The 26,825-nt window shown below is 32.4% G+C and overlaps 1 protein-coding gene across 1 annotated transcript in view; it reads right to left on the minus strand.

The window, feature by feature from the left end:
• Positions 1–713: 713 nt before the first annotated feature.
• LOC128225815 (multiple epidermal growth factor-like domains protein 10) overlaps positions 714–26,825 on the minus strand; it is a 44,546-nt gene continuing 18,434 nt past the window's right edge. Inside the window, exons 4-10 of the mRNA XM_052935711.1 lie at positions 5,449–5,598; positions 4,907–5,044; positions 4,561–4,698; positions 3,848–3,997; positions 2,745–2,885; positions 2,497–2,634; positions 714–793 (exon numbers count right to left, since the gene is read on the minus strand). Of these exons, the coding sequence (XP_052791671.1) occupies positions 714–793; positions 2,497–2,634; positions 2,745–2,885; positions 3,848–3,997; positions 4,561–4,698; positions 4,907–5,044; positions 5,449–5,598 (935 nt within the window). The remainder of the gene's footprint in view (positions 794–2,496; positions 2,635–2,744; positions 2,886–3,847; positions 3,998–4,560; positions 4,699–4,906; positions 5,045–5,448; positions 5,599–26,825) is intronic.

Raw genomic sequence — 26,825 nt, forward strand, 5'->3', positions numbered from 1 at the left:
ATTGGTAAACGCATCAATTTATTGCATAAGAATCAATGCAATGTTTTGACATAATGATAAATGAATTAAAAGCGATTAAATAAAGAATTCAATAAAGGATTTTGAGGGAATATATTAATATTTGTATTATAATAGATAAACTATTTGTTTCATTGACAAGCTTTTATTAAAAAAAACATTAAAAGAACACTTTAATTGAAACAACGATACACCCGATCATATGGAGGGATTATCTGCCATTTAATGCATCCTGCTTTATGACATTCTCATTTTAAATTGCAAGTGCATTCATCTAAATGGCAGGTGCCTTCGTGCAATTGCTTCGTGCCTATTTGTTATTGACAAACGCATTTGTCTGTGTTTAGAACTTCAAGGTGCCTTCACCTAATTGCTTAGTGTTTACGTCTAAACGACAAATGACATGCATCAAGCTCTTACATTTAAATTACTGAATAACTAAATTGTGTACAAAATCACAACTTAACTATAAATACTAAATAACTAATAGTATTTATATACTGTTATAAGACCATTGAAAGATGAATTAATATTCATCAATAGCAGTATGCATTTGTCAATAAGCATATTGACGATAGTCGAATGCATCTAGACAAACGCAACTAAACAAATGGAATAAGAAGGAAACCAGTAAATATTGTCATCCTTCGACAGCAACATTAAATGGGAATGGAAACCAAAAGCTGGTACCTTTCTTATCCACGGGAGAGCACTCTCGCGACTTTTGCTTCGGGGGCAGTCGACAGTTTTCGTGCAGGAGCTGTCAATATCATATCTAGAAGGGGTAATGTATGACATTATCTGACCCTAAAAAACTGATACTGCTTATGCCCCATTTCGAACAAGAATTGTTAAAATTATCTTGGGGAGTAACCCCAAACATCCCTGCCAACACCTTACACCAAAACAAAATCCCTGTCAAGCAAACATTTATAACCCTAGCAACTAAAGACCAACATATAACAATGTCATGGTAAGATTAGATTTTCTAAATTTGACAAGGAGGGCGGTGAACGTTTTGGTGAATATCTTTTGGCGTAGGGAGCTGCAATCCAACTGCAATTAAGAAAGTCACACTTTAAATTTTCACCGGGCTTATGTGTCCGGCAATATCCTCGTGGGTGGATCCAGGATCTGACTTTAGAGAGGGGTATAACTTATGGGTGCAACTTTTTTGACATGCAGCCCTCCCTAAGGTGTTGACGGTGGTGTTTGGCGGTACTCACTAAGATAATTTTAACAATTTGTGGTCCGAAATGGTGCATTTGTGACGCATTTTATTACTTTTTGTCTTCGATATTGAAATAAAAAGTTAACTTGGGCGATTTGAAGGAGCCCCACCCCCCCCGGATTCACTAGTGATGCCGATAACAGATTTGTAGTATACATGCTTTGTCTGTTCTTAAGCCAGTGAAGGCAAACATGGAAATATGAGTAAACAATGAAACATAAATGGCCTCAGAAATTTCAAAACATGAATGTTATCCATTGAAAACTGTTTAAAATTTCACCGCCTACCAGACAACACATTTCAAATTCAGGCCGAAACGCAGGTTAGAATTTGGATATGTGTCTAATTCAGTACCGTATAAAACCATCCAGGAAATAAAATCAGCAGAAAAAAAGCATCTAGCAGTATTAATATTTTAGGGTCAGATAATGTCATACATTACCCCTTCTAGATATAATTTAACATCCCGTGGATAAGAAAGGTACCAGCTTTTTGGTTTCATTTCCCATTTAATGTTGCTGTCGCACGATACCAATATTTACTGGTTCCGTTCTAATTCCATTCGTATAGTTGCGTTCGTCTAGATGCATTCGTCTATCGACTATATGCTTATTGACAAATACATACTGCTATTGATGAATATTAATTTAGCTTTCAATGGTCTTATTACATTATATACATACTATTAGTTATTTAGAATTTCTAGTTAAGTTGTAGTTGTGTACACAATTAGCTAGCAAGTTATTTAAAAGCAAGAACTTGATACATGTTATTTGTCGTTTAGACGTAAACACTAAGCAATAAAGTGAAGGCAACTGAAAGTTGTAAAAATAGACAAATGCGTTTGTCAATAACAAATAGGCACGAAGCCATTGCACGAAGGCACCCGCCATTTAGACAAATGCACTTCCAATTTAAAAAGAGAAATGTCATAAAGTAGCATGCTTTAACTTGCGGATAATCCCTTCCATACGATCGAAGGCTAATTTTTTCAATCATTCGCCATAAGGTCAAATTAAACCTTAAAAGTTAACGTCGTTTGGACGTACACATACGTTCACAAGTATCGTTGTTTTAAATCAAGACGAACGTGTATGAAGGTATAAGTTAAATAGGTGCATACGTTATGAAATTTAAAGTATTTCTATTTATAGTACAAACCAAAACAACAACTCATTTAATTATATTTAATTATGCCCACGTTCAAATGAAAATGACACAAAATTAAGGATCATATCATTATATACCTTTACTGCAGTTGTTGCCTGCCCAGCCAATTGCACACCCACTGCTACAGTCTCCATTCGTTACATTACACTGTTCGCTTATGTTGTTACAATGACACAGTCCTTCACAATTATATCCAAATGTGTTGTCTGTGCAAACTAAAATTGACAATAGGTACACTAACAAAAGTTTTGCAGTCAAATGCAATGAATGTATTAAATGTTTAAAATATGTTAGAAAGAATGTAAAACCATGTACATATGCGTACTTTGATCACATCTTGATCCGCTGTATCCCATCTTACATCCGCCTGATGGACAGTTTCCAGATATCTTATCACAAACCGCATCGACCAGGCAATGACCACAGCGGGAAGAGCAATTTTGACCGTACGAGTAGTCGTCACAGGCTGAGTAAAATAAAACAAAACCACACTAAAAAGAACGTAGTTTTGCTGCATGCATTTGATTACATAAATATGTTAACACTGAATGCCTTAAGTGTCTATAAGACAAGACGAATCAAAACAAAGATCTCTGAACCACCATAAACAATCAACTAATATCACGATGACTTACTCTTACATAATTCCAAATTACCATTGAATGATTTATAAAGTATAAAAAATTATAGAAACTCATATGAGTCATTAAAGAGATAACACTGCATCTTGTCTCAATGTACCCATATAATGTGAAACGATTTCTATAAAATGGTATTTTTTATTTAAAAGCACGTTTCAATATTGCAGGAATAACAAACAGCTGCTCCGGAGACATTTTTATGAGTGCTCTGTAAAGAACAAATATGAGGGTTTTCGGGAAATATATTATTATATATTGGTATTATATTTATTATTAGACAGGTTTTGGTGAATCCATTAAACGAATTGGTCAATACCTATATTCATATTCCAAGAAAAACACGCACATGTCTTTATTATAAATAAGAGCAGTAGCAGGTGATGTGGCCGTGCTTTAATTGTCAAAAATATAATGTTACACTCTTATGATATTTACAGTAACTAAAATGTTTATTTAAAAAAAATGAAAAGGTTTATTATACCTCCCTCCTGTTTAGGTTATGCAACCATGAGGCTCAGGCGGCCTTTTATCTGCATTTATTTCTTTAAATTATACCATTTGATATGTTTAAATGATGTACCATTTCTCTACGCTGTTTAATTTGTGTTGTTCAAAACTGAGTTCAAACTTATTTATGGTGATTTTTGCGTTTTCATTGTAACTGATATCTTGCAATATGTTATGTACAATTTTTCGGTAATTAAGAAGACATATAGGACTACTATTCGTGTATCATTGGTCCACATTTGTCGATGTACGATGATTTAACGTTGCTGAAAATACTTACCTGTTTGACAATGGTCATCCCGCGTGTAGTCATAGCCCGGGGCACAACCAGTAGAGCATTCTCCCGTGGTAAAATGGCAGGTTTCTCCGTTCAAACAATTCCCACTGCAGCTGTCCTTGCATTTGTGCCCATAACTGCCAGCCGTACAGGCTGATAATGAATACACATATGTTTAAATAAAAATTCATGTGAACATTAGTATGCTTCATTATTACATGTAAATGCTGTATATAAAAAAAGATGTTTTTTTGTTAATTGTCTGTTTAAGACTTGCGCCAGTTTAAAAACATTATGGATGTATCTCTGCGTTTTCAATTAACTTATCAGTTGTTAAGTTTGTGAATAGTTAAAATGTTGCCTTGATCCTGAATAATTTTTGCCAACATTCCTCTGAATCAGTTTAATTGTAATACAGTCGTATGGTGCAGACAATGAACGATTGGTAGGTAGAACAGTTGATCTGCATTATCATTGTTGAATTATCTCAAATAATACTTTAACAACAAATATCTTTTTTTAATTTTCATGACTATCTGTGTTTAAGAATTCTAAGAATCTAAAATTCGCAAATGTCTTAAATCGCATGCTTTCTGCCATTATATCAATATAGTAATTGCATTTTCCGAAAAACAGTCATTAATCTAGATGAAATATTGAAATGCCATTTAAACGTTAACATTTACGAACGATAATACTCGAAACATTCACATTACATGTACTACAGTTTAAGCCGATCCATCCATTTGCACATCCGCTACTGCAGTTTCCACTTATGACGTCACACTGTTCTGATTCATAGTTACAGTGACAATGCCCCTCACAATTATATCCAAACGTTTTGTTTGCGCAAACTAAAATAAAGAAACGGTAGGTTTTAAGATCAACAATATATCAAATTAAATCTAATCGAAGTTATCAACTTAAATGGAAGTCATTGCAAAACATGTTTTTCCCAGAAACCTTATTGTCTATGCAATAAAAACGTCTCAATGTCTGTTGTGACAAAATAACGAGCTCTAAACTTACATATAGCTATTACATAATGAAGACTAAACATACTTTCATTACATGTGCCTCCCTTGTACCCCCGTTCACATCCATCGCTGCATTTTCCGGATAAGTTATCACATATCGGGCCGTCAAGACAATGGCCGCACTTTGCGGAGCAGTTTTGACCATACGAGCCGTTAGTGCAAGCTGTGAGTAGTATTTACATTAAACCCTTAATCATAATATATGGCGAATTATTTTTATAGTAGTTCCTATCATCTTAACAATGAAAACATGGACCGGTTGTGTTACAGATATCAGTACATATTTAATAAAATTCGCATGGATAGGCCTGCGTTTTTCTTGAGTGATATAAATTATATACAAAGAGAGACACGAAACAAAATGTAATTGAAACTTGCTTTTAAATTTTCGAGCTATTCTTTCTTAACATTCTTATTTTATCACGTTTGCGTTCAACTACTACTCGGTTGGTTTTACTGCATTGAAAACTAGCTGATTTAAAGAAGAGTAATTGATCCAAGTTATAATAAGAAATTGTGAAGAACACTGTTTATGAACAACATGATAAAAATGAGTTATTGTCGTACTTGCTCCGCATTTTGCGTCCCTATTGTAATCATAGCCAGGTGCACAACCATTTAAGCATACACCAGTGATGCCATTGCAGGTTTCTGTGTTAAAACAGTTTCCACTGCATCTGTTCACGCATCCAGGTCCATATTGCCCGGACAAACACGCTATAAATGTCAATACGCATACATTATAAAACATCAAAAACAGCTCAGACCATACAACACATAAACTTAAGGTTATAAGAATGAACAATATTATTATATTAATTGTGACCAGAAACTTGGAGCGGACTTTAAAAGTTCTGCGTTCTGTTTTAATACAATTCAATAGTCAATTTGTAAAATCGTGTAACATGAATCTGATGTTTAATGAATATATTGAATAAGATCCGTTTAAACTAGATACATTATCGGCTTTTAAGGAATAAAAAAGACACGCACTTTGGTTACAGTAAGTGCCATTAAACCCCGATGCACATCCTCCAGGACAGCTTCCATTCTTTAAATCACAACGGCTACCGTTTAAACAATTACCGCAATGCTGTGCACAGTTTTTACCGTAGTAACTGTTGTTGCAGCCTGCAGGTTCAAATATATATTGTCATTTTGTCGTCTTGATGTTCAATATGTTGGCAAATGATTTCTGTCCTACCTTCGAACATTAAACTTACATAGGAGTTAATTTACTACTTTAATTTATTAATATTAACTCCGATGTAAGTTAAATGATCGGATTTAAGAAATAGAATATACATAAAATGTTTAATGGCATTTGAAGCCTTTAAATGAGAGATTATATTAATTTTAATTTTAAGCGATAACTCCTCTAACTATATTCCCTATAATAGTACAAAGCAGTAGGACAAATGTGGTTCCGTTAAAATACCAAACTTATTGTCAGTTAGTTCCAGTAGGTATGTCCGAGTAGGTTTAATTATTCTACTACATATAATTTACTTTATGCGACTGACTCATTTGATCGAACTATGACTTACTCTATTTTATAGAAAAGCTTACAGTTTATTACTTGTCATTGAACGCAGCAACACTTACTTTGAGAGCAAAGTGGTGGGATCATATATTCACATCCCTGATGACATGTCCCATTGATACTGTCGCACTGTGCAAATCCCCCATTGCAAAGACCGCATTGGCCAGTACACTGGTCTCCATACGTTCCGTTTTGACATTCTCATATGAAGCATTGGGAAAATATTTATTTATAAAAGAACTGATAGTATGTCCATGTTACCTAATCCCAGAATAAGCAAATATAATTCAAAAAGCAAATTGCCTTGTTGTTGAATTTTAATTTAGTTTTCAAAGAATCATTTGTTTTTGATCGTCGGACATTCACAATGAAACAAAGACAGCCTATAACTGATTTAAATAGGTATTAAACATATCGCCTAAAGCTAACTTCCTTTTGTAATGCTTGTCCTATGGCGATACGAAAGTATTTACCTGTTTCTAATATGATCACCTCACATAGTGCCATATACCATGTTCCTGAGATTGACGTGATGTTGATAGAAGTTGCTAGTCTAGGAGGGGTTATCGGTTTATTTAATTCTATTGTTGTATTGTCACCTGGCTTAACAACAAAAGCATGCTTTTGTGCATTAGTTATTGATACTTGCAATCCACGACTTTGTAAGGGTTGATCTGAAATGAATACGTGTTTCTCATTAGATGATAGTATGCTACAGTTTGTGAATAATTGTACATTATAAAAATCGTACACTATAGGCAAACAGTCAAAGAAAATTTGGGATATATTATTAAGGTTGAAATTACGAATACAACGAACGTGCCAACTAGAATGACATGCTGTTTTAGTTTAATAATCTTCGCAGTCGTTGTAAAATATATGATGTTTAAACTAGAACGAACAAAGTTAAGGCTTTTTACGACAGAAGTACATGATTTGAAATAATGTATATATATATATATATATATATATATATATATATATATATATATATATATATATATATATATATATATATATTGCCGCTGTATTGTGCAACCTTGGTTTATCTGTGATATCAAAGCGCAATATTGTCTCTACTGACCTTGCGCAAACTCGAAGATCACCGTCAAATAAAGCAAATTAACCGTTGTTTACGATTCTGTTTTAGTTTGTCAAACTTCTATTGAGAAAATATTACGCACTCATTTACTTATTTTCTTTAGCTGGGGTTTCTGAAAAAACAACTATATCTCATGGCGTGACAATATTCGATATTTGATATTTAAGTGATAAGGTGCTCTATTTCTATTTTCGTCACCATCGTTATGGTTGTTGTTGTTGTTGTTAATAATGTATAACCATAATTATGCAAATGAAAATACCATGTTAAACAGTTAGGATTACCATGTGCATATATAGACCTTACAAAAGAATTTTGATTCTGTATAAAGAATGCTATGTGGAACAAGCTGTTCAAAGTAGGGTTTGATAGGACAATCCTTAAAATATTAAGAGTGCACTCTAACAATAGTCGAGTGACGCACCGTTGCAATTCATTCTCTGTTTTCGTTGATATATAAGGGATATTATAATAGGACACTTTCTGGGTGATCTGTATCACGTCGAGTTCGGTGTGTAAATACGTATCCGTCGAGACCGCATGTTTACTAATCGAATAAGACGTTGCAGGTTAACGTCTTTCGGTACGACGCGGCCCGGCCGAGGACGCCTTAACCATTAACGGATAATGGTAATCTTAACCCTCTGCTATGCTTTTGGCAGAAAGTCTTGATATACATTTGATAAATATGCTAACAATTACATATTGTTCAAAACGAATTCAAACTGATATACTTATAATTATGTATGGTCCAAATTTCTCTCAATGGGTGCATCGTTGGTGCTGGTTTGTATGTCATGGATCATGCATATTTGCGCGCATGTGATATTTCTGTATTCATTCTACATGTGTTGATTGTTTATGTTATGCACCCCTTGGCTAAAAAACGATATTAAACAAGCTAATTGTTCACGCTAAGGACAAAATAATTTACCAGTAATATATAATCTATTTTTAGAATACTCAGAACTGTTTCTGTAGCAGAGTATTTTCTATGGTTTTAGCCAGTACTCAAACTGTTATTCAATTTTGCAGAATGTTTAACAGTGATAGGTTACTCAGTAGAAGAGTTACAAAGAGGTATAAACCATCTTTATAAGTATTGTTAGGGAGGTATTACGCGTTTGCCTTTGGCAGTGGGTGAGTTAAAACGGGTGTTAAATGTTATTAAACTAACGATTGTTATTGCATTGTTTCACATTATTTCACAATTAAAGAGCAATTACAATCTGCTATGGTAGTTGTGTATACTACTTATAATATCTAAATGCCCAATTCTCTACGGGATTGGCCAGGCAATGTCAGAAGACAGTAACTTCAGGAGTGTTACAACATAACCCACATATAGCTTACAACCCATTGTATTATTATACACACTCCTTAAATTCAATATAAAGTTATCTTCATCGGACAACATTCTTCATGGTGCCCCGCAATTTTACCCCTCTAGGTCACTACTTTTATATAAATTGGTTTACAAAACCAGCGGGTCGATTTTTTTCGTACAAAAAGTACAAAAAAATAAAATTGAATTTTACTTTTTTTTCAAAATCTATCTATGGCAGGGCCGTCGGAATTGACGATATCAGTCATATCATTCTCTGTATGAAATAATTAACAAAAATATACAGGAGTTGTTAAAATAACAATAGCAATAAGCATTGACAAATGTAACAGCCGACACAAACAATAACTGTCAGGTGATTGTTGTTTTCCCCCCGCCAATTTAGGTCATGAAAACATTGTTGTTTATAGATGAAAAATAAAAGTGTCAGCGTCTGCCATTGAATTAGTAGACACAAATATCAATCAGTAAACTATGAGTAAGAAAAACATTTTATAACATTCTATGGTTAAATATCAAATTGACAGTGCACTAAGTGTGAGTGGTGAAATCGAAAGTAAAATTTCTAAGTTGACACCGGTGACCTAGTTTCACAATTTAATCTCAAGTTCGGTTGGTGGTCTTTATGGATTTTAAATCACAGAATGGTTTGGAAATACTTGTCATTGAGTCAATGTAAAGCTTGTGTTTATTCTAGATTACAGGTTTATTCATGTATGGGTTAATAGTAGAGTAAAAACAATGAAAGAGTTGAACACATGTGTCAATGACATTTACTGATGTCGGGAGTTGTAACTGTGCATAACATTAGGTAAAACAACACGGAAAACTATTTTGAATAAGTCCATTTCAATTTGTAATAAACTTGATATTGCACTCTAAATGAGATTTGTTGTTGGAACCAAGGAATACTCTTTAAAATGAAAAATAAACAAACATGAAGTATATATGCATGCACTAAATGGAGGAGTTGGGAGAAAATGAAAATATCCAATATATAGTTATGGATTTCTCTGTCAGTTTACTATTATTAATACATTATGTTAAGTCACAAGCTAGATTTATCATTTGCTTTGTGATTTTTATGTACTGATGTGTTAATTTGCTGCAAGATTTGATTTTGAAATGGATTTGGTGAACATCCCATGGTAAATATCCCGGTCCGAAAATATCCAGACATAGCATGGATCGGGTTGCACACAACTAGGACCGAACATTTTCAGATTCCGCATGGTAAGGGCTATTTAAACTCAAATCTAGGTCAAGTTTGGTTTTTAGATTTTTAGGAATTGTTTTTACAGTTTTAAAGATCAAATGTTTATAAAATGTAACTAACTTGTTTACAATATTGGTAATTATTTCACTTTATTGACATTTTCCGATATTGAAATAACTGAAACAATGTTTAAAAAGCAAAATGTAATGTATTGTGTTAATATAGTGCAATTGTTGTGTATTTTAATGTGTAAAATGCGCCTTATCTTCTTTTTTGTAATTTAATATTGGTCAGTTTTTAAGTGTTCTTCATTTACTTTTGCTTTAGCATACCCATAAAGCTAAACAAATGTCTTGCTGAGTGAAATTAAATGTATCTTTAATAAAAAGTGTAGTTTATTTATGTATACAGGTTTTGATAGTCAATTTCATTAACGTTTTATATGCACAACATGTAAGATTTAAACTGTGTGTTTAATTAGAACTTTGAAACTTTGAGTGTATTAAAACAAGCATTAATAGCAGTTTAAGAATTTAAAATGTGAAGTAAATGATATAAAAATATCAATATTTGTTATGTTGTTCTTAGATTTTCACATTTTAAAAGTATGTTTTGTGACTTTTCCTTTTTTTCTTTTTATATTCGACCTCCCGGTGGACATTTATTTCAAAAAGTCTTGTAAAACAAAAAATAAAAAAGTGGAGTGGCCCTTACGCGCTGTTAGCCGCGGTCTCATAATACAATGTTATTACGTGGTTTTCATTTTACCGTTTAGTATGTGCCATATAGGCGTGTTTTGCTTTATTTTCTAGTACAGTCTACAATGTTGGGGTTAGCACCAATTTCCGCAAGAAAACACCCATGATTAAGAATTAGTGAAAACAAAGTATAATACTGAATATTGCCTGTGTTTAAAATGTCGGTCGACAGTATTACCTCGAGTTTACAAGATGCACTTCTCCGAATGTTTATATTTATTCTTATTTTTAAAGGTATAACATTGATACCAATGATAATATACAATAGATGCGCATATAGACCGTGTTGGTAGGTGTAGATACAATATATATGGTACTTCGCACCAATATACTAACAAAGGAGTAAATAATGAAAAATAAATAGTGAAATTATCGTTCACTGTGATAATATATATGTGATCTTTCTCTGTGGTTAACATTATATAATTTAGAACTGATAAAAATGACTACAGCTGTTATTACTGATATCATTTAAAATGAAAACCTCAAAGTTAAAGAAGTAATTAGCCTTATACAAACTTATTACAGACGTTTACATTAGCGATACTTCTTTTTTTTCCATGGTTCAAGGATTTATTTTTATGGTATTAAAAATTAATCTTCTACCGACAAATAGCATGTCAAACTATTCTAAACATGTTGGTACACAGCAGAATATAGTTACTTAAAAAGAGGACTGGTGTGTTAAAACAGTGTTATATTGTACAACAAAAACAAAACCTATTTGCAGTTTATGACATGAACAACTTACCAAAAGGAACATAGATTTTTATAAATATTTTAGAACTATTGTGCTTCTATAAATTAACTCTATAAGAACTATCGCTATTTTTACAGTATTGTCAAGATTTTATATAAAGGTGATTATATAAAGGTGAGAACAATATAATTCACATCAGTCGACGGAGTCATTTAATCTACATTATTTTATCTGAACTTATACAAATAATTTGAGAGTATAATTTTCCCAGTTTTCAGAAATCGTTCAGTTTACGCTAATGAAATGACTGAGTGGAATACGGCTTATTAATCGGTTAATATCCCATAACTGAATGAAGCAGAACTTTTTCAGCTTTCCTGCAAGCAGAAATGACAGAAATAAGATCATAAGACCCGAACATTCAGATCGAAACTCTTAAAACGTCTAAAAACCTCATTTGTAAGGTATGATCTGAGCAATCCGCCTCTAGAATTAAGTAGCCGGTCGTATGTTTAATGATCCCAATTGACCAAACTAAAATGAAAACGACACCGTGAACGAAATACGACCGGACGTTATATTAACGCTTCCTATAACTTAAGGCAAGTAACTTGACGAACGATCATTTATATCCACTGCAGATTACCTTTTGAGATATTGTGATAACATTTTTACCTGGTCGTCCAATTATTTGAATATACCCAATAAGGTGCTCGCCGCCTAAATCGAGTGCCCACCAAGGGTTCGCTGAACTTGTAACACTACAGGCTTGGCAAAGTTCTTCATTATTTGAACCCTGGTCTTCGATGCCGTTCAAGGCTTTGTCAGCTGTGCATGTGCTATAATTGGACGACTGTGTTGCAACGCCATTCACTATTTGAAAAAAAGCATGCAGTTTACAACGCTGGATACAATGTTACTGATTAAAATAATGGTTAATGTATGCACTACAAGGAATAAATATAAGTTTGAGATTACATAAGTGTAAACATCTTATACATATGTGAGATATTTTGCCCTACCTACACTCTTGTAGCCTTAAACACTATCAAAACTTAAAATACTGAAATGAACTTACATCGGGGAAGTCCAAACACCTTAACGTTACAAATTGTCATAATTGCATGAGGTGAATGTCCGCCTTCTATTCTAATTGTTCGTATCAAACGGTTAGGTTTGAAATAAGCTTCAAGAAAAGTATCGTTTTTGTGAAGCAACGTAACATTTTCATTGCCATTTGCTATCAAAGTAATATTTGAAAATTGAGCACCTGAAATACAAAAATAATATGATGAAAACATTAGACTTCTAAAAATGAAAAAGGCGTAGGTTCTTTTAGAATTATTATACTTCTTCTGTTCGTTACAAAATTAATAAAAATATGGAAAATAACAAATTAACGGTTTGTTTTTTGTGTCATTTACGCAATGCCGCCCGTCCCTTTGATGTAGGTTCGACAAGACCGAAAACATGAAAAATAACTATACTCTAATACCTAATCGCATTACAGCGAGTCCATTGGCGAAAAAAAAGAACAAACTGTAAAGACACTTACCAATCGTTGAGTCAAGACGCCCCAGAACAACAACTCGGCTGACTGCATATATTTGCATCAAATCAATATCAATATGTCCCGGTGCTGTAATTGCTGCACAACAATTGCATGTGTCTGCGTATTGACTGATATCAGTGAGAATTCTACTAGGAGCCCATGAGGAATAATATGGTGTACTTGTGATAGTGGGAGTTATGTCAGGCTGCTGCAGAAGATCACGATCTGCAATCGATGACATAAGTTGAACATTTTTATTATGTGTTATGATGAGGTTTTCGATAGATAAATAGAAGCAATTATATAAACATTGCTGTTTAATATTGTTTGTTATGACGTTACGTATATAGGGTTTAGTGTAGATTGTACTTAGTGTTATTCTTACCTGATAACACGCCATGGGAACCAATCCAAATCAAAACTAGTATTTTTATCTTCATCTTTACCGATGCGAAAAGGGTGAAATTGATCATGTTTATGAGCTGAAAAAAACCCACAAATTAAGGGATGTTTCCGATGTATATTTCTTTATTTAGTCTGCTATATAATCTACAAACAGAAATTTATTTTCAATGTCTGTTTTACTGCTAAAATATAAATTTTAAGCAAACAACTTTACATTTACTGACATCTTTGATAATTAACAACTTTCTGTCCCCGAAGAACTGTCCAGTTAATCATATACACACAAAGCAATATTTTTTTCTGACATTTTAAGCTATCATTAAATTATTTGTTTACGAGGCTTAATGAAACCATTTATTGATTGTTTTTTTTAATAATTATACATAGATGTTCCCACATACAATATCAAACAGTTCTTTCAAAACAATATTTTTGTTCAAGTGCGACAGTCAGCGGGCGTATTAAGAAATATGTCGTTTGATGATTGACCTATTTACATAAATAGGCATGCTCCAGTACGACCGGGCTTACAAATCATTGGACCACTTTATCACTAGGTCGTTTTGTGATCCATCTCATCGGGGTCCAATAACATAGAAGACCATAGTAAGAATGGTAAACCTATTTCTACACTTTTGACAATAGCTTAAGTTTAAGATAGTAGTCGATAACCTTAAGCACACCTTTACGAAACTACATTGGATATTGATTATTGAGCTAAATTAGGGGAGCGTTTGAGCATCTCTGTATTTATCTTTATTTATTACGTGTATACCTACTGTAATGATCTGTTTTCAGGTATCAGAACATGTTGAGGCATTGAACTTGATTACTTAACGTTTCAATATAAACCAATTAAATCGGTACGTTGCATTACGATGTCCCAAATTTGCATACATGTTTGCTTCCTTTAGAAAAGTAATATACAACATTTTAATAGGTAAACATGATTATTTGGAATATATTATATACGGAGCAACATATGGGCAACATTCCCTACAATATGTTTTAAACGCGCCTAAAGTTATCTCTTAGCCAGTAATTGAAAAGCTCAATATATTTAGATATGTTTTATGATACTTAATACAGTTTCAAACTTATGAGAGTTTGAATGATAACACAATTGAAGTATGCTTTCTGCGTTTAAACTCATGTTTCTGAGTGTTTGTATTAAGAACGCATGGTGACAGCTCACTCATGTGTACAGGCGTACACTTCAAAATATTTAACGCACGCGGTTGGTCATATATAACGCAAGCAAAGCTCAATTTAGATTACAATAAAAACATTAAAAAAGTGTTAAACTGAAAGAGGGTTAATTCTAAAAACCGGCCGTACGATATTTATGCTGTTGCTACGGCCTGTTTGTTCGACAGTACTTACCAAACATAGTAGATATATAAGGTAAACGTAGAATGCACTCTAAGGCAGTAACAAATAAGCTACTCTAGAACTGAATCATACAATGATGTATTTGCTATTACTGTCATAACATACATTAAAGTTAATGCTTACGTTTGTAATACATTCCTCTCCATTCATTAAATTTCATTATTTAGCGGTTTATAAACAACATATATGGATGACAAAATATGTCGTTGACATATTCTAGATAACTGTCCATGTCAAACTTGGAGAAATTTAAATGTTATACACGGTTATGTGATGCAAAAACGGCAATGCTTGGTTTATGTATCAATCGGTCATGGATTGCACTAGACAACGTTTACTTATATGAAAATGGAAGTGGAAATGATGGTACCTATAGTGTGGGTTATGCAAATGAATATGTGTCAGCTATGAACATAACGTAAGGTGAGATTTCGTTCACTTTGAGTTTGATAGTATGTGTTATTTTAATTATTCGCGAAGTAGGGGCTTACCATTGCCTAGCAGTTTCTTTTCACGGAGAATCGTACATTTATCATATGTGAAAGAATCCGTTTCCTAAACCATTTTGCTTGAGCAGCTTTATTTTACTTGGAATAACAGTTCCGCTGTGTTTGAACTGTTGGTCTTGAATAATGTGGTCATTGTAGTTTTTTTCCTTGCATGTACCTATGTACACTACTTTGGATTCCCTTTAAGGTATCAGGCACGTATGTCCAACTCTGTAGGTGGAATGTTCTCAAGCTCTCGATCCTCCCAGTCTCTTCTAAGCCAATCGCTCACCCTACCTAGGTTAGATTTAATGTTCGCAACGGTGTTTTTGATCTTCATTCTTTCTACAAAATCGTGAGTGTCTTCATTATTATACAATTTCTGTATTTCTAAATTTACCATCGACCGGAGAGTGATGCAAGAACCCTTTATCCGACCATGTTTGCGCTGCTAATATCGTCGAGTGCGGCGCGTGATTGAACGTGTTTTACCTGTTCATGTGCGCGTTTTACCGGAAGAAGTATCATTTTGCACACTTCGAGGTGTGCCGATTATGGATAATTGGCACAACAGCCATTACGGCAGTGGAATACAGTCCGTAATTACCCATTTTCGGCCTAAAAAGTAACCTTATTTAGTAAGATATGCAATAAATAAACAAAACAAAACAAGGGCATCCTAAAGTTTATAAAGACATATAAGGTGTAAAATGCCATAAAGTAATACTGCAGTATATGGAGAGTTACATTAATAGCATTTGTATGTTAACAGATACGCATTATTGTTTAAATACGTGTTTACAGTATTGATCTCTGATAATTGCATCATTACTAGGTTCTGCTTAACTACTGTGTAGACGGCAAAGTCAAATGGGAATAAAAAGTAAAATGATGTTTAACAATTATGGCTTAATTGATGTTTTAAAAAACGCTAAGGCTTTTAATAGTGAATAATTTGTTTTTGGTTTTAAACACCCTGCCTTGACAAATTCATGCAGTTGTGGTTAAGTGATAAAATTTCTAATATCATTTTGTTTACTTACTGTCTCATTTGAAGTTACGTCAAAGATAAATGCGAATGCCTTTTTGACGTTAAGTGAAAAGGAAATAATACAGTTACCTCATTTTTGGCCTTAGAATAAATCCGTTTATTGCATCAGACAAAACAAAATAATAAAAACGTATTGCACAAGAAAACTCACAAACATATGAATGAGGAAGCTTCAAACCTATTCTTTCTGTCAAAACACTTTAAACCATATTAAAAATCATAAAGACAAAATATAAACCCAATGAATAATAGGGCCAAACCTATCGAAGACCTGTTATCTTAATCCTCCATATATCGTCTTATCAATGTACACCACACTTAAATGTTAACAGCTCTCGTATAGCAACATAAATATTCTAAAAAGTATTAACTACTTTAATGCAACACATTTTAGGAAAACACATATTTGAGTCAGTTTTTATGCTCTAGGCGAACAACTCAGTTTTCGATTGGTGAACTCGTATTCATTAACTAAAGTCAAACATATACTTTAGTGGGTAGCTTAATGAATTGAACAGATCGGCAACCCGATCAATATCATCGGGTTGTTAAATTGGTCGAAACTGTAATAATACATATCTCTCAATCATTGTTTTTCTCATTTCATAAAACATTATTTGAAATTATACAGCTTGTTCTGAAATTAATATGATTTATGTGTATTCAATACTTCAACACTTTAAAATATTGTTTATCTCCTTGAGACGGACAAGAAACGATTATTAGTGGTTTTGATAAATGTTATAATTTCGTTTGGATATGGATAAGGGATGTGATTGCGTTTCATGTAAAGATTAATAATTTAAAGCAGGTTCAATAGTGCAAGCCGATTCGATACATAATAATAGGTAAAGGGTTTGTTATTATTCACAAGGCTAAGGCCAAACATACACCTAAGTGAGATTTACATCCTATGGACAACAAAGCAGATAGATCGCATTTAGAGAAAAATATCAAACTTATATTGTTAACTAGTAGATTTCAAGTACTCAACGACCAAACGCAAACGCATTAATCGAGTCCTTAGAGGTACGATTAAGCTATAAAATATTGCCAGTCGAATTCAACTCAAGACTCATTTTGTCTCATAGCCCGTGCACTCATTACGACAAGGGAATCAAAGTTCAAACCAGGGTGTCAAATACAATAAAGATATAAACACAAACAAAGCAAAATAAAATCGTAAAAAACAAGTAAATAAAATATCCTGTGAAATATACTTTAAGCTGCCCTAGCTGAATCTTAAAATGAAATGACGCCAAACACTATAACAAATAAATCAAACAGTTAGATGCTCTTGATATTGTTGGCGTATGTAAGTTTGATTTGATACACCTGTACGCAAAGAAAACATAAAGAATGAAATACTGAATTTCTTACAGCGGAAATGAATAAGTAATTTCTTAAAATGCTTGTCTACTTGGCAAATGTTTATAATCTAAACAGGGCATTCATGGTGCTTAATTTGATTTGCAGGTATATCATTTGTCATAAACAGCTATTTCAAGTAATTAAAAAATTGTATTCTGCAAAAAACTCTATGTTGCAGAGATAGATACATGGACAGGTTGGCTCAAAATACATGAGCGTTTGTTTTAATGGTTGACTTTCTACGATGATAACAATATATGCATATTTGTTTGTATTTTCAGTTACATCTAGATGGATAATCCTTAACGTTTTACAATACAACACTGTTAAATATTTTACCTGATGCAAAGATACAAAATGATTGAATACAAGAAAGTTGTTTTGAGAACAGTATAAAACCGGAAAATACCGTAACGTACATTCAATTTATTTAAATGTGCTTATGGGGTTGATGTCTATATCAATTTTAAAATGTTGCATGCTGGTGTATTCATATTTGTGCTTGGATATTAGCTTAACAAAGTTAATTTGTTCTACACATCACCAGTTTCATTAAAGAGGCGAAGCGCACCCCCTCCCCCTTCCCAAAAGTAAGCGCGCGCTAGTGCTTTATGTAAATACGAATATGTTGGTGTTACAACATTGACAAAATTGTCAAATATACTACTAATCAATATTTTACCAGTTGTAAATTTTACCCATCAAGTGCCATGTACTCATTTGTACTTTTAAGACGTTTGAAATCATAATGTATACATCAAGGATTTGTTTGTTTTCAACTTCAAAACATGTTGTTTTTTTAAATACTTTCTCAAATGCAATATTAAGTGTTCACTTTTGCAGACGTGGACTTCTTAACATCGCGTGATATTTTAGAATTACTACTATAAAACTGATCGACTCGGGAACGGGAATTTGCATAATTATTTATATTTCATAACCAAAGTTGATACTGACGATAAACCATGTTTAGTTCAAGTCAATATATGTCCTTTTCTGTGCTTTACTTATACGAGAGACGTACACTTAAAGCTGATTATTCATCATGTCAGTAAAGGCACATGCTTTTTATTAAATGCTTTCAATTAAGAATAGACAGCACAATTAATCGACACATAAAACAGAACGGATATTATTCAACATATATATGTAAGTATATAAATATTGTAAACCATCCAATTATCTTTATTCATTTGTATTTTAAAGAAAACACACCGCCTCTCTAGAAAAGCGTCAAAGATAAATGCATATTTAAAAACAAACAAAACAGTTACCTTATTTTGGCTTTAGAATAGATCCGCTTATTGAACCAGACAGATCAAAATAATGAAACCTATTGCGCACAAAAACTCACGAACAAATGAATGAGGAAGCTTTAAAACAATTTTATCTGTTAAAATACTCAAAACGATATCAAACGTCATACAAACAAAAGATAAAACCAATGATTGAAAGGGCCAAACCTGTCTCAGTCCTGTTATCTTTCCGTTCATATATCATCCGATCAATTTACAACGTACTTGAATGTCTACAGCTTTCGTGTAGGAACATAAATATTTCAAAACGTTTTAATTTTAATGCAATGTATTTAAGAAAGATAAATATTTGAGTCAGCTAATATGCTCTACGCGAACAGCTCAGTTTTCAATAGGTGAAATTATGTGAAATAACTTTTTGAGTGAGTATCTTAATAGATCATATATTACCTTAATTTCACTTCTTTTTAATATGCCGGAACATTAAAAGAATTTAAGCTCCAAATAGATCGAAAGCTCGAGAAAAAATCATTGGGCGTCGAATAAGTTAAAACATTCATCAGAAAAACAGAACAAAACAGTAAATTGAATTATTGTTCCCACACTGGATACATAATATTTATCGGGAGCAAAGCTGGTTGAAAAAAAAATGATAATATTACATATCGGCGACATATATTATTTTCCAAATGATATATCTCCTTGCATTAAAAGAGTAATTAAACTTATATAGCTTTTACTGAGATTTATAACATTCCTGTTTGTTTCGTATTTCTTCAATCCTTTTAAATTCAGTTTATCTCAACGAGGCGGTTACGAAATGATTAAAGGTGGTTGGAGAACTATGATAAGTTTGTTTGTTTATGGATAAGGGATGAGCTTGCGTTTCAATACTAAATAAAGTTGTAAAATAGGCCAAGCTTATTCGGCGTTTAATAATAAAATGTAAACTGCGATGACCTTGTTATCAGGCACAAGCCATAGGGCAAACAAACACTTATACGAAAGATGCACACTAAAAACACCCAGACATACCACACATGCATCGAAATATAAATTTTAACAAAAATGGAGCTACCGCCCAAAATCGGGCTCAGTGAGGATGTTTAAACTAGTTTATATACGTACAACACGTGTCTCAAAACTTATCAATTACTTCAACCAAACAGGAACCAGAAAAAAACTTCGATACGATCATGTTTTGTCATTATATCATTGTTCCAACCAGGTAGTCAATCAAAAACAGAGTAATAAAACATAACAAGTAAAAACATAGAGGAAGAAGAAAAATGTTTATTCATCGAAAAAGAGTAAACAAACTATGTGTTTAAAGAAGGTCAAATAAATCAGTCTTTTACTATTTTCCAACGGAAATAATGCAATTATATTTAAGAACAGTGGCGGTCCATGTCCCCCGCAGTTGTCTAGCAATTGATATTTGGGCACAATGCTAAACAGCAAACTGTACGTATAAAAGAAAAATAAAGAATAAAGATAATCCAAATGCATATATTACACTGTCCATAAATTGTTCTTGTGGGGTACCGCGCCGCTCCTTTTCGTTATTTAGAGTTATTCTTAGACAACTGCTGGGGAGGAGGGGATGGACCGCCTCTATTTTTCAACGTATTTTCATGATTTTCATGGTAAAATCAATTCAGACTGATAATGTTTTTTGGTGTTTTTTGCCGTAATGTTAGACGTTTTATTACATCAAGAATTCCTACATTGATGTACAGAGTATTAATTCAGTGAGTATATATATGAAGAGCTATGCGTTGTTATTGGGTAACAAATTGCCTTTTTTATAATTATTAACATGTGTTACAGCTGATGTATTGATTAAACTTATATTTGTGCACCTTTATTCTGATTCTGCAGCGAACAAAAACTGCATAAAACTTCCAGGGCAAACACAACAGTTGATTAAACATTTAAAAATTGGCCACACAGTTCCAATGTTAAGTGCTCAAGCCGTCAAAAAAAAGATACTCAATCAAAGCAAGATAAAATGTGTCCAAAAATATTATATTTAAATGCAGTTTCAAGTAACGCTATTTTCTATTTTGTGTTTGTGAACAAACAAACGTTTAGCTTATACATTCAATAGGTTTTATAAGGCTTCTAGAAGCAAAGGTTCAAAAATACCGAGAGAAACTTACACATTACTCCGGATAGGCTTATTTATATTGCGATAAAAGTGAAATAAACTTACGAACCACCTAAAAATATCTTTCGAAAATATTTGACATATCAATACATTTCAACAAACTTCGTCTTATATTAAAATATTTCTTGATGTATTGTTTTGAATTTCTTTTAATAACATATATTCAAATATGAAGTGGTACGCGTCTTCTTATTTGTTACATAATTTTCATACTCCTTGATTTCTAGGTATATAAGACCATCTACCTCTTTCAATTTTTATTTTCTATTCTACTTTACCAATATTGAATAAGAGTGTTCTTGACATATCGTTTGAAATTATTGACAAAATCATTTACATGCCAACCCCTTGTGCAAGGCACAGCTCATGAAAACCGAATTTTCATTGCATTTTCCTTAACATAGATACCCAATTAGTAGTTATATTGATTATTTTCAAAATCCTGAAGTAATACGTTATACATAAATTTACTTTACTTTCAATCTTCACAATTTAAAATCTAAAACCAGTACTTAACACTATGCGTCACACATCAGGCCTACCTAACTCCCCAAATACAAAGTCATTCTGAGTAGAAACTTTAACTCACAAGATTCTTTACACAATAGAGTGAGAATTCTTTCAATGATACCTGCTTCAAGAAACCCAAACGTCACAGCTGAAAAACAGTATCGGTTTAACTTACTTATTAAATAAATCAAAAACATGTTCAACTGATATATTAGTAAATTTAAACATAAAACTTTTTAACTTGTAAATTGCTTTTTGAACGTTACCAGAGAAAGTATTTTGACATTCCAGATGCCAATTACCTTCAAGATAGCAATATCTCAAAATAATCTCAATATCAGAGTCGCCATAGTAAAAATATTAACTGTCGGGTATTTTACCCCTTCTCCTAAATACAACTATTCTACTTTTATCTTTATTGACAGTTTACTTCCACTTTGAATGATATTCAAAGAAAATATTGAAATTGTGTTGTATATATTCGCTAGTTTGAGCAAAAGTAACTTTATCATCTGCATGAACTACCATAAACAATTGTATCAATGGAACATGAATGCCTCCCTCTTGAAACAATTCTTCTTCCAAATCACTATGTATAATGAAAATAAGAAATGACTACGACATTCGCCTTGTCTCACGCTTGACAAACTTTCAAATAATTTCAATGTCTCATTTAATAGTTAAACTCTAAAATTAAATTTAGATACATGTTTGTATACCTCAAATAACCTTCCCCTAAAGTCCTAATTTATACAACTTGTACAATTTGTTTTACCTAACTAAATAATCCAACGCTTTAGAAAATCCAACAAAAAGCAACTTTTACTGCTACTTTTATTATCAAACACATGGCTTATTTAGCTATTTAATACAGAAGATGAAGAAGATTTATTACACATCCAATACGCCTTACGGCCCATGAGGTCAAACACTATTTATAGATATTTACAATGGTACATACACATACAGGATAAGGAGAAGGCACACAATAATTGTTTTAAAAATACTCTGAAGAAAATAATGATACTTGTAATAGAAAGTTATCTAACATTGCAATACGTGTTAACAATTGTATTATGATAGAATAAATCAGACTGACCGTTCCAAGGCAGTACCTAACAATCATTGATACACATACCTAGTTTTTTTATTTAGAGTATGTATGCACTGTGCTGCTTGTGGAGTTTTGTGCTGTTCTTCCATGTTTCTTGTTTGTGATTTTATATGTCTTTGGCGTTGACCCAGTGCCATTTAACCGGGTCTATGTTTAAACTTGTTGCTACTGAGCTTGTTTCTGTAGCTTTTTGCATAAACATTGAAATGATAACAAAACCATTTAATAGAAGTTTACGAAATTAAATAAGATATTATGATGTTTGCATGCTTAGACGTATAACAGCTAAATGGTTTATAAATAAATATTGTTTGTATCTGTTTATACATTAAATGTGCAATTATATTAACATATCTTATCGTTTAGGGGCAGACCTAGCCACTGGTCGAAAACGTAAGTGTGTCTAGGACTTTTGACATGGTGACATTCAAAAATATTCAAATTTCGTAATAGATACAACGGTGAAAACGCACTAAATATTAACATACCATAACAAATACAACACAGAATATATGAATGATATGCGCTGTAAATTTTCAATTAGTTTGTGACGTAGTTAAAAGTCTGTGATAAAAAAAAGATTAACAGGTTTACAAAGGGTTAAACAAGAATAGCTAATGATTACTCACGGTCACATTTACCAGCTTACGGCAAACAACAGTTATATTTCTACAAACTTGCAGTAGTCCATGCATGGCTATGAGCACAGATTATGGAAATAAGTCATTATGTGAGTATGTACTTTGTATGTCTTTAGCTATATAAATATAATTTTATCTTCAGCACTTATAATAAAGTTCCGTTATAAAAACATGTCCGAATCAAATATTTTATCCGAAGAATTCCTTTACAACTACTAAATAACGTATTAGCAGTATATTCTTATGAGACTTTGTTTTATAAAACAATACATATGGATATAACAATACAATTAATGAATTTACAAAAACTGTCAATTTTATTATTTCCACATACAAGTTTACAAAAATGGCTTGAATCCAAAGAAAAACAACAAAAAACAACAACAATTGAAGATAAGTACTGCGAATATAACAGTAAGTTATAGTGTCTATTTTGTTTGTACCATTAAAAAGGGCTAAAGAGTAAATTGGGGTGTAGTTATAAGATAAACTAACTGCTTTAATAACACAAGTTGTACATGTACATATAAGATACTGAAATTTGTTGATTCGATTAATTCAAACCAATAGTTTAAGGATTCTAAAAAATCTACCAAAAATTAACGAACCTCTACCAAGTTCTTAATATACAAAATTATTATGTGTGGATCTTTTGACACCTAAACTGTTTTTTACAATACTGAGTATGAACACGTTCAATATTAGTTTCCGTGTGAAAACCCCCGACCTCACAGCTATAATTTAAAATGGCAATACAAGCTTATCAAATAATTCTAATCTGTGTTTTATACTTATATATGTAAAGTTGTATAAGTATTTATTAATTTTGAAAATTGCCTTCCTTGACAGACCCGCAAGAGTTATCTGTGTCTGATTAAATGAGCCACCGGCTGTACAAGCAAAAACTAAGTAGCTGAAGGCATTAAACATTTCTACCTTTTCGCAGTTATATTTAAAATGTAGTTCCTTGTTAATAATCCTGATTTTATAAAAACCATAACCTTTGTTTTTTCTACATTTACTTTCATTGTCCATGTATTGCAAGTAAAATATCATGCTATCTGGTGTATTAGTTCTGGTGAAAATAGAACAATATCTTCTGCATATAAAAGCAAACATATTATAAACATATACATCCCAATCCCTTTATAGCCATTTAGTAAAAGCATTTCTTCTAAGTCATATAAATATAACGAGAAAAGCAAGGGAGATAAGCATTCACCCAGCCGCACTCCTAATATAGAAGAAAATTAATTGCTTAGAATATTGCTTACTTTAACTCTTGATTTGATACCATCATACATGCTTCTTAATACATTTAAAAATTACCTCTGACACCAAGTCTTAATAATTTATGTTTGGTCTAACCACATAATCAAAAGCTTTGCTAAAATCTATGAAACCGCAATATAACTTTTTTATTATTGTTAATCGTATGGGAAATAAGTTCATGAAGTAAAAAAGTAATTGTCAACAGTGCCCGTCTTTTTCCTAAAGCCAGCCTGTGCTTCAATATATACGAAATAATGCTCAGCCCAATTATCTAAGCTATTGCTTAGAATGTGTGTAAACAGTTTACCTGGAGTACTTAATAAGGTTATACCTCTATACTTTTTAGGATTATTAATACTGCCTTTTTTATGTAGGGGTACACTGAAGCCCTCAGACCATTTATCTTGAAAAAACCCTTAATTCAACACTTTTATAAAAAATTGCATGTAAGCCATTTAGCATTTATTTTTTCCCATAATATGAAAAATTAATTTAGCATATTATCTGGACTTGAACTTTTGCAAAATTTCAAGTGTTGGATGGCTTTTAAAATATTTTCTTTTGAAATGTCTAAGTCTAATTCTCAAAACATAACTTGAAATTCATTGTTAGCAAAACGTTCATAAAAATACAAAATACCCTCATCTGGATTAAAAAATGGTCACTGGGATTATTAATACTTTTAAAAAGGTGTTCAAAAGTGGACAGATTAATTGTATTTGTTTTCACCCCACACACTTGTTTTAACATATTCCAGTATGTCTTCTCATTTTTATGTCTGAAGCTTTCTATTTTCTAGTCTGCTGCATATCATATTCATATTTATATTTTCGTAAAGTGTTTTTATATTCACTTCTAGCATTAACAGGTTTATGACGATTTTCATCTGAAAAATTAGTCTAAAATTGTTAAGGGCATGATTGAAAAAAATATTTTGTCTTTACATCATTGTTCCATTCAGTTTTAGTAGAATGCAAAATAGTATTATTAACCGGTTGTTTAATAACCTCTTTTAACAACAGAGTAGCAATATCATCCACAATATTTACAAAATCATTAACATGTTCATACAAATATGTTCTATTTCTTTCGTTCACATCTGCCAATGAGTATATTATTGATGTAAATTTGTTTTTGACAGTTGCAGAGCTAAGCGCATCAGTATACAGTGTTTCAAAGTTATGATTCACTGTCTCATAAACATTTGGAATCGTATCAATTCTGGTATATAAACACAGTTTTCATATTCAAAGTAGATTACTTTATGGTCAGATATTACATTTGGATAATTTACTGTGAACACTTGAAAACATGCAAAATTATCTTCTGATGCTAAGACATAATCAATAAGGATACTGCCTCTGCTTCCAACAAAAGTACATTAACCAATATCTAAATCATTTCCAACATCTGTCACATAAGATTATAAGACCAGTTTGTCTACACATATCAATAATGAGCTGACCATTTGTGTTTGTACCTTTATCTTGTGATATCAACGTGTTTTAAAAAATTCAACAATATAATTATCGGGTAAGCCTAAATCGTCAATAGCTGCATCATATCGCACAGAGTCTGCTAAGTTTGAGGTTCGGCTGTTGGAATCGCCACATAAAATTATAGTACATTTACTATTAGTGAATTTTAGCTATAGAATCAATCAGCTTATACAAAAAACAGTTGTCTTTTGTGCCCATTCTGTAACAAAGCGCAGTGCAGGAAAAATAGTTAATGATTTGGCTGACTTTCCCGACTTCAATTTAAATGACGATTCCGTCACGAATATGGAGCTCAATTGAGAAATGTATTATGTGACTTAATTTGGTTCAAATCACCGCGCACAGGGCTGGGACCCCATTTCATTGACGTCATTTCCGAACTAGCATTACGTGCGCATACAAATTGGCAAATGTTCCTAAAACAGTGTAAGTAAATGACTTTTAATCGTCACCAATTAAAGGCATACATTTGTTTTTGATTCAGTGTAAGAAAGAAATATATATCGCTACTCGTGAGATATATCTTTTGGTTGTCTTACAGTGAATTATATTACGAGCT

The sequence above is a fragment of the Mya arenaria genome, chromosome 3 (assembly GCF_026914265.1).
Source record: "Mya arenaria isolate MELC-2E11 chromosome 3, ASM2691426v1".
Lineage (NCBI taxonomy): Eukaryota > Metazoa > Mollusca > Bivalvia > Myida > Myidae > Mya > Mya arenaria.